The 10,001-nt window shown below is 43.6% G+C and overlaps 1 protein-coding gene across 10 annotated transcripts in view; it reads right to left on the bottom strand.

Annotated features, from left to right (window-relative positions):
• Nucleotides 1–1,400: 1,400 nt before the first annotated feature.
• Nucleotides 1,401–10,001, bottom strand: part of FBXW7 (F-box and WD repeat domain containing 7) — a 167,864-nt gene continuing 159,263 nt past the window's right edge. For all 10 annotated transcript variants that reach the window (XM_045830814.1, XM_045830819.1, XM_045830816.1 and 7 more), the window contains 5 exons: nucleotides 9,758–9,871; nucleotides 8,382–8,563; nucleotides 6,198–6,423; nucleotides 4,424–4,634; nucleotides 1,401–3,319 (listed from right to left, as the gene is read on the bottom strand). In XM_045830814.1, the coding sequence (XP_045686770.1) occupies nucleotides 3,051–3,319; nucleotides 4,424–4,634; nucleotides 6,198–6,423; nucleotides 8,382–8,563; nucleotides 9,758–9,871 (1,002 nt within the window). In that variant the 3' untranslated portion in view covers nucleotides 1,401–3,050. The remainder of the gene's footprint in view (nucleotides 3,320–4,423; nucleotides 4,635–6,197; nucleotides 6,424–8,381; nucleotides 8,564–9,757; nucleotides 9,872–10,001) is intronic.

Genomic DNA, 10,001 nt, shown 5'->3' with positions numbered 1-10,001 from the left:
CGTGCTCCACAGCCTCTCATCTCAGCCCCACGTCCACCTGAGAGGGCGGGGCGTCTTCACATCCGAGGGGAGGAAACTCGAGGCCCGGGCCTCTGGCGAGGCTGGGTTCGCCCCAAAGTGGGCAGGGCTGCTCGCGCCGGCACTTCAGGGCCTACCGGGACCTTTGCCTTGTGTTTATGTGGTTTTTCTGTCTTTCCCTTCACCTTGTCATTCTAGTGCTTGTCATGTGCTGTGGACTAAGAGAACAAATATCCAGCCTCACTGGAAAGGTACCCATGGCAGGGGTCCCTGAAGTTGTGCCCACAGCTCACCTGGGGAGCTAGTGTGAGTGCAGATGTGTGGGTCCCGGTCCTTGATGTTCTGATTTAGTAGTTTAGGGAAAGAGGGGAGGCCCTAGGAGTAAAGAACACACGCTTTGTGAGAAACATTCTCCTTAAGTAGCTTCCACGTTGAGTGTTCGTCTATGGCTTGGAGAGCTGGGACGACTGGAGATTCTGTATTTGCATGTACACACACGTATCCACATACATGCACATATGGGGGAGGGGGACCTGCTATTTGAGAGCCTAATTTGAATGACTGGCTTGATTTTTTTTCACTTAGATGTGTTACATAAAATGGTGATAGAAGGGCCTGAAGGTACCACAAACATGACTTATTTTTTTCCAAATTCATCAAAATTCCAGGTTTCTTTCTTCTTAAAAAAAGCTCTGGTGCTCTGCTAGTCACCTGACTTCCTACAAATCGCCCCGCCAGCCTGAGCTGTGGCGGCGCCCCCGTCTTTGCAGTGCAGAAAACATCCCCGTCTCCGAATGACTTGGTCGTGTGCAGTGCTGTGTCACGTTAATGGTGACGAAATGCCACAGGAACCCAGCTCTCGTTTAAACCAGTTACCCTGCGGTAGGACTGGTGTCGCTGTGTGTCGTTTCGCTCAAAGTGGCGGAACCCACTGACATTAAGTGAGGACTTATTGGTCCCTACTTCCTGGGGTGGTGGGCGCCTCTCAGACTATGCAGAGAAAGCTCCTGATGGGGACGCAAGCTGGGGTCCAATTTTACAAATGAACTCTTTATAGGAATTCTAGCTGTAATGGTCACAAGGGTTTTGTAACTTCTGCCCCTCTTTGGGGGATCCAGATCTCGTATCTGTACGTACATCCAAATGCAATGTAGAGACAAGGACAGTGGAGGATGCTTTAGAATCTAGGGAGAGAAATAAAATCTGCATTCGCAGGGCATTCTTCTTACTTCAGCTGTATAAAACGGGCCGGGAAGTATTCCTGATTTCTGAGTCACATCGGGGAATGCAAAGAAACCAAGACTCTGCTGTTCTAAACATTAGAGACAAACCGTAAATATTTTAACTTAGTATTATTACCTCAGTGGAAGAAACAGGCATACTAACATGAAAAAACACATTTTATTGCACTTAAGTTATAAGAAAATAAAATTTCTAAGTGAATCAAACCATAGACACAATCCCTTTAAAGGTTGTTTTCCTCCATCATGTCAGGTTGTTACATAACTAAAATTAACCAACTTGAATCTGATTGTTTTAAATCAGACTATAAATAAAACAAACAAAAAATAAACGGGAGGAGGAAACAAGATCGCCTAGGATACAGTGTTAAACCACTTTCACAGTTCAGCTTGAGTTGTGGCTCTTGGAGAATGAGGCAAACCACCGACTTTTCATTCATCTCGCTCGTTTGCACGGGACGCCTTTCCTACAAAAACGGCGTCGTTTCTGCTTTGTCAGTTACTCAGAGCAATAAAACTGTAACAGTTGTTTTCCCAAATACTGTAAAATACTAAGACTGACCAGCGACTTTATTTCACTTTTGTGTTTTATATATTTTTAAAATATTTTGTCAGTTTTATTATGTACGTTCATCCATTCACCACAGCCCTCAAAAAGAAAAGTTTCTCCGCAGAACAGGCGGCGGCAGCTCTGTTCCAAGGAATGTGTTTTAATTTTTGCCCAGATAAAAGAAAATAAGCTTTGCACACACTCTCAATTCTTTACTTGCAGGCAAACTTCACTCTTTATTATCTGAAACTCTCCCATTCTCAGCCTCTTAGAGGCACAGATGGTTCAAGTTTCAGTGGCAAAAAGTCTTTTTTCTGTAACCAAACTAGAGCAAATTTGGAATTCAGTCTGGGACTAAAACGTCACAGCAGAAAAAAAATAAAAAAAAATAATTTGTTTTTTTCTTTCTTTCATTTAGCAGCATAAATAAGTTTGGCCACTGGGAGTACAGTACAGGGGTGGGACAACGACCCCGTTTTTGAAGACCTACTTCTAGCACCAGCATCAAGAATTAAATCCATCTCTCGGGACTCACCGAACCCAGGACAACTTCCCGCCTTTGAGCAACATATGCATTGAAGAGCGTATGTGGAAGCAACAGTAAATAGATTAATAGAGGCTAATACTGTGATTGATTGACATTGGCAATGGTTGGCAAAAAAAAAAAAAAGAAAAAAAAGAAAAAAGCTTTTCATGATAACTGTACAAAAACAATTCACAGTAATGTATATTTTTTTAGCTTTTCCACTCCAGAAAAATGACTTTTGTTGCAGACGCTCTCTAATGAGAAAGTCGACCAGACTCGTGTTGATGCCACTGCAGGTCCTCTCTAGGTCTCAGCGGTAGAACAAACTCACAGAATCTGCAATGACGTTTTAGCATTAACCCTGCCCAATGACCACTGGAGAAGGAAATAAAGAAATAATTGCACCTGGTTTGACTTAGAAAGTCTCATTTTGCAAAGCTGCCCTCAGTCAGAAGTGACGCCTTTTGTGTGACGAGACAGCAGACGCCTCTCTTGTCAGTTGCGGTTTGTCGCCTCTTCCTCTTTCCTTCCGAGTCCGTAGGTCTTTTCGTTCTGTTGCCCCAAGCCAACATCCTGCACCACTGAGAACAAGGGACTTTTTTTCTTTTTCTCTTCTTTTTTCTTTTTCTTTTACTTTTTTTTTTTTAATTTTTGCAGGGGGAAGGGCAGGGAGTATATTGTCTACACATTTGGACAAATTCATCTGTTCGGCTCTTCACTTCATGTCCACATCAAAGTCCAGCACCAGCAGCTTGGTTTCCTCAGTCCCGTTCCGACTCCCGACCGCGCACACCAGCTTTGTGTTCGAGGCTCTGATCCGCCACACGACGCCCCCGCTCCCCCCGCTCTCCAATGTGACTAGGTTTCGAATAAATTCACCCGTTTTCAAGTCCCAGAGTTTTACAGTTCCATCATCTGAGCTGGTAATTACAAAGTTCTTGTTGAACTGTAAACAGGTCACAGCACTCTGATGCTTGTTGGGACCTAGGCAAAACCAAAGGAATTTAATTACTGGTTAGAAACCATGGCTATGGGTTAGCGGCACCATAATTGGTAGACTTCTACGTTAGACCATACAATACATGAAATATTTAAGATGTTGCGTATTTAGAAACTGTGTTCTGAGTATTTTAGGATCAGCAGGAATGTAAGAAAATCTGGTAGGTGTTTGTAACTGAAACATTAACTTGCAAGAGTTCTGTCTTCCAAGAAGCTTGGTTAGCTACCAGCACACATTTTGCTTTCTGGCTGCGGAAATGAGAACTTCTCCTGGTGATGATGTGGATAGTCCAGCTTCGTGGATTCTGCGGGTGGGCAGACAAGCACAGAGACCTATTGCGCTACGGCTTTGAACTGGCCAGTCAAGGGCAAAGGCCGAATGCACCCTCTTCCAAAACTTGAAGAGGCAAAACCAATGTGTAAAAAGCTGCAATGACACCCACCAGAAGGCCTCAATGAAAAAACGAAAATACACTTTCTAAGGGCTACGACCAATAAAAAGAAGTTAATCATGACTTAAGGGAATGCTGTCATGCCTCACTTAACACTGTGGCGTTCACACTTTTCTCTCCCTCGTCGAGTGGGCACGACCCCTCCCTCCCATCCTGGTTAAGCAGATGGTTAAGGGTTTAAGTTGAGGCCAAAGCAATTTCCTATCAGATTAAAGAGATTCCCCTTGTCTCCCCGAGCAAGACAGCTCTCTAATTTAAAACTGGACTACAGATTCAAAATAAAATGATCGCCCAAATAATAAAATGAGAATGTTGCTTCTGTGATACAGCCAAGATCTTTCTTCGCATTGTTCTTTCACGTTAGGTGGAGTGAACTGTACATGCAGAAAACCATTAAACAATTTTATATCAAAAACGCAATTTAAATTTTATATTAAAAACACAATTTAACACACTTTTCTCAAGGATAGCCTCGTTTTGTTAAGCCATAGTGGACATGCTCATAAGCTCATCCAGAGAAAGCATTTTCATTTTGTGTGAGGGCAAGTCCTTTCGCCATGCACAAGCTCCGCATCTCCCCTTTGACTAACAGCCCACCTTGTAACAAGCACGGCTCAGGGGGGCGGCCACTACTTGCCTTGCAATGTTTGTAAACACTGTCCTGTTTTGATATCCCAGATTTTCACGGTCGAGTCCGCGTTCCCAGAGACGAGGATGTTGTCTTTGAGCTCCATCCCGCTCGTCAGCGACTGGTGCCCGGTCAGCGTGTGGATGCAGTTCCCGGTCTCCACGTCCCAGACGCGGATCGATGTGTCCAGAGACCCACTCACCACGTGGATGCCGTCAAACTACAACAGACACAGTTCGTTAGACCCGACGTGCGGACACTCCCGCTCCTGTTTATGGACCTGAGTCCTAAGGGGGGCGGGGAGGATGGCGGGGAGAACAGGCGACACCAGGAACAAAATGAGGTCCTGGACAGGCGGCATGTCCTCAAGCAACTCTGCTGTGCATATTCTCAGAAGCTTCTATCAAAAGGATGCAGAAACGAGTAAAAAGAAATCAAAACACCTAAAATTAACACATTATTTTCTGATTACCTGGCTGCACACAGTAGCTACATACTATGGGAAATTTAATAAGGACTGCCATTTGAGTTTTTATTTTCCAATAGGAAGCTGAAGCTACCGATGACGCAGCTTGCACTCAAGAGTGTGCTTGCTCATCAATACCTAAGGCAGGAAAAGGGCTAGCGATGCTTAAAGGCTATGTTTAAAAGTTGGTCCCACCAAAAACCGTATATAAAATAAAAATTTCACTTACAATAACCTAAATGCCAATTAGGACATGTGCCAACAGAGAATTATGAAGAGGTGGCATTTTGACAACAAAAGCAAGTTACACAGCATCGCTTTTTCTGCTTCCCAGTTATACCAAAGGTCAGTATCTACTAATTCCCAGATCTGTAATAATGTTGCTCCCTCTTTTCTGAATCTAACAGCTCATTTAAATGAGAGTATTATATCCATTAAGGCTCTGAACATATCACAAAACACAAAAACAAATGCAGCCAATTCCCCTTCCTCTAGACTCATAACCTCTTCTAAGTCAACAATCATTTTTACTGTGTGTCGCTCTTCTGTGGCACAGCCAGTCTCCCATCAACCACGAAACAAATACCCCAAGAACAGGACATTCGGCACTGGGACCACGAACTAGCTTTCAGATCACTAATGGGCAATAACCGGTAAATGAACCACACAAGTAATTGAAAATTTTTTGAATGGAAATGCTGTCTTTCAGAAAATAAAATGAGACCTATCTTCTAAACTTGCCATTAACTTATTTCAAAATCTGGCTATCTGTTCAAGGACATTGGGTCCAAATGCAAACAAAAAGCGAGTTTGGTCAAATTTCTGTCTCCAGGACTATGAGTCAGCAGCCCTGCGAGAGCGGAGCAGTTTCATGCAGAACGGCTTCACTTCTGCTTCGAATGGGGACGGAATCACAATTACATGGTCCATCAACTTTCGGCTATCGAGGCAAAGGGGCAGCTTTTGGCCAAATTAATCCTCTACTAAGGAGTTTATTAAAATCCAGGTTATTCTCCTATGAGACTATCTACCCATTAATTAATATAGCAAAACTTAGGTCTCCCAAATCCCAGTTTCTAAGACAAATATTTGTATTGTAGAGGGAAAATGGATCACAGAAAAACTAGAACGAATCGTACAAATAATTCCAAAATATATGCGTTCTTCAGGCTGGCTTTCAAGTATATGCAAACAACAGGTAATGTGATTCATCTTTCTTGGACTGGACCAACAATCTGACTGGGGTTATCTGAGGACAACTATCTGGTGACTCACTAGCAGAACGTCCAAGGGGGTGGGAGAGATACGGTCTCTTACCTGTAAAGAGTAGACTCTATTAGTATGCCCCTGCAACGTGTGTAGACAGGTCTCAGTCTCTGGATCCCACACCTTCACCATAAAATCGTACGCTCCACTAACAACCCTCCTGCCATCATACTGCACGCAGCGCACCGCTGCCACGTGACCCATCAGCACATGTAAACACTGGCCTGTCTCGATGTCCCAAACCCTAAGAGTGGCATCTCGAGAACCGCTAACAACCCTGCAGGGGGAAACAGAGAAAGAAACACAAGTATTAGGATTTTTTAATGACGCGAGAAGGCGTGATATATAAAGTCAGCAGTGATTAAAACTTCTCTTTTCTTTAGAAACACCTGTTTTCAAAGAACTATTTAAAACCCTGATATATAAATACACAGAAGCTGAGTTACTCTGATTGGGATGGGAAGTTGGGGAGCCTAGGATTCTGCCTTTTTGGTTCCTCCACCCATCAGAGGTTGAGTAGCTCCTTGGGGTTCTGTGGAACGATTTGAAAACTATTATGTTGTATTTTCAAAAGAAGGAGAAAGAGCAACAGCAGCAAAAGCAGCCAGCTCTACATACACTGTATACAGTAAGAGCTTGAATCTTATTAATGCTAATGCGCACGACACATATAAAATGTTAATGGGAGAACGCTGGGTGGTAGTATTTCCAGAAAATAAAATTTTCTTCTTTATTCTTTCTGCCATTTCCCAAAATCCTAACGATGCACACATGAATATTCCCTTTGTGACTAGGTTATTCAACAAAACAAAGGAGAATTTGGAATTTAAACAGCTAAGGATATGTGCTTTCCACCACATATTCTGGTAAAATGAACCAGTTTTAGACATGTCCTCAAAGGCTGCATATGCTTCTATTTATAAATATGCAACTGGTGACAGGCGCGTTAAGATACACAGATTTTAGAAGATATATATGTTGAGGCAACAGAAATCCCTTCGGAGTCTGAACCAACGTGACTGAAGCTCTGCCCTTCTGAAGGTCAGTGTCACACAAGCTCCGCCACCGTCTCTGGGTTACAAGGGAGCGCGGAAACCTCGGGTACCTTTCGTCATCCCTAAGAGGTACAGAAAGGCCACAGCTCCCAGGCTGGAGGAGCAGAGAATGGAAGCTTTGAGAGATTTAAGTCAGAACACATAGAAACGGAAATGTAAGGTCTCTTGATACCAATCCCCCAAACTGTAATAGTAGAGCACACTTTCAAAGTAGACTCAAATGTCAATTAAAAGGGTACTTTCTCTTCACCTATTACCAATCTAGTGTGAAATCTCCTTCATGTAATGGTTCTTAATAGAGAAGATGCTATGGGCAGGGTTAAAGGTAAAGAGTAGGGTGGCTTCACTCTCGGGGCCCTGCACAAAGGCCTTGTCTGACAGATGGAGCAGAAATCACATTTGTCTCGGGGGGTGTCCCACGAAGACATGCCAACAGAAGACAGGACTTTGAATAGGGGGGCTGTGTAGGAAATGAAACCAGCAGCAACGGCACTGAGGAGAAAAAGCACAGTCAGGTTTGGCTGAAACCATTTTGAAAACTGGACTGAGGGTTTTGTCCTTCATTTGCAGGCAACAAAAGGCTACCACAGGGCAGTGACCGTCATGATGAGAGGAGAGTTCTCTGTCACCTGTGTGAAGAAAGGTGAGACGCCCAGGTCTGAATGCTGTGTCACAGTTCAGGTGACCAGGTGACCAGAGAACAAGTTAAACCCCACAGGCCTCCGCTTCTGCCCAGAAACAGGGGACATGACGGAGGGGGCGGGGTGGGGGCGTCATCTGAAAGGCATGGAGATGAAGCCCGAATGGCTGGATTTGTCCCACTGGCAGGGATATGAGTAGCAAAAGAGAAAAGAAAAAATACTGTTTCTGAAAAGGATGAGTCCTTAAGATGTAGAACAATAAAATAGGATGCTATTCAAGATTAGAGAGAAGAGAGTTTCAAGAAGGAAGCCAACAACACTAATAAATGAGGAGGGAAATGTAAAGATCACTCCCAATTTTAAGCCAATACGCTCTTGCTTCTGTTCCTAGCACAGAAACATCGGTAATCTAATAATTAAAGTCTAATTTAAGAGTACATTACTACTATCTCTTTATTAGACACGGTTAAGTATTATGTAAGTTGAACTCTACACAGAGGGCCGGGAATCCCAAGCGCCGTGCCCCCACCCCCACTCACCTCTTCTCGTGGAGGTGCATGCAGCGGACCGTGGACGTGTGCCCGTACAGGGTGTGTATGCACTCTCCCGTCTCCGCGTTCCACACTTTCAGGGTCCGGTCTGTAGACCCACTGATGATGATGTTGTCTCTCATCTGTGACGACCATACTCCGCCCGTGTGTCCCACTAACGTCCTCAGACACTGGAAAAACACTTAAGATGATTACTTTGGGGCAGAAAGAAAAATGATTTAAATAACATTTCAGGAGTTCAGTGAAATGTGAAGTGAAGTTGTATGTACTCAGTCTGACTGTCTGGCATATCAGAGATGATTTCTCACATCGCTACTGCACGACCCCCCGTCACTACTCACTGCTGCGCTGATTCAGGAGCATAACGCATCACACACGCACACGCACACGCCACTGAGGAACAAGCATGGAGAAAGGAAACATTTATCATGGACGTTTGAAAGCTCCAGCCTGGCCTCTTTGATGAAATAACACTAACGCCGCAACTTGGTTTCATCCCTGGGAGTGGATTCCATGAAAGGATGCCGCCAGGGTTGGGTGTGGCAACATACCACATTGCATCTAGGCAAGGTGCTTCCAGACAAGTAAGGGCAGACATTAAAGCCCTGAGGTCACTCCAGAACTCATCTTACTATGGAAATATGAGGCTGCTTTAAAAAATGTTAACACCTAACTTGGAATATTTAGAAGATTTCTGCCCAAGAATCAGCATGCTATATGATATTTTAAAAGACGCAGATTTGGTCCTCATACTTTCTTCCATTATTTTTCAGGTGGTCAGTTCGTGAAAATATTCTCCAGCGGACAGATACGTATGCACGTGCTCGCCAGAGAACAGCTGGCGTCTAACGTAGTACGCGGTGAGACTGCCTGCCTGGACTGCCTTCCCTTCCGGCTCCTATGTAAATAGCCTGCTTAACTCCCACATCAGAGGATGCGAGATAAGTCTGAATTAATATGATTTATGTAACTTCTAAACTGTAAGCATGTTATCAACAAAGCAGTTTACAAGGAAAAACAAATATCCCTCAAATCGTATTCTTCAAAAAGATTAAAAAGGAAGGAGATAAAATTTAGATTAGGTTAAAAAGGTGGGAAAAAAATGAGACAAGAAAAAGATAAAGTAAAATCTTAATAGCTACATCACAGAGATGGGAAAACTACTTAAATAAAGAAGAAACTGCTGACATCCCCGTCATGAGAAACATCTCCTTCATGGCAAGGAAGAAGCTAAATCAGAAGCTCTGATATTTGCTATCAAACTAAGATAGGGTCAAAACAAATCCTTGTTTTCCTTCCAGCAGCTGATCCTTGCAAAGACACACACAAAACAGTGACTGGTGAAGCGCAGGACGTGAACTTACTTTGCCTGTGACTGCTGACCAAACTTTTAAAGTGTTGTCATCGGAACCACTAACTATTCGGTTACCACAGAACTGTAAGCATGTAATCACATGGTCATCATGTCCTTTCAGCACCTACGGGGTAGAGGGGCAGGTTAGGGATGTTTTAAATGGTTTCTGAAAATACTGGCGAAGAGAAAAATGAAGCCATAAATAGGGGCAGTAATCTGTAGTCTATTTCTAGAATTAAAGTTCATATGAAACA

The sequence above is a fragment of the Phyllostomus hastatus genome, unplaced genomic scaffold (assembly GCF_019186645.2).
Source record: "Phyllostomus hastatus isolate PE091 unplaced genomic scaffold, TTU_PhHast_1.1 phas_contig_159, whole genome shotgun sequence".
NCBI classification, from domain to species: domain Eukaryota; kingdom Metazoa; phylum Chordata; class Mammalia; order Chiroptera; family Phyllostomidae; genus Phyllostomus; species Phyllostomus hastatus.
Note: the sequence above shows the minus strand (reverse complement) of the source record. Positions and strands in the feature narration are given on the sequence as shown.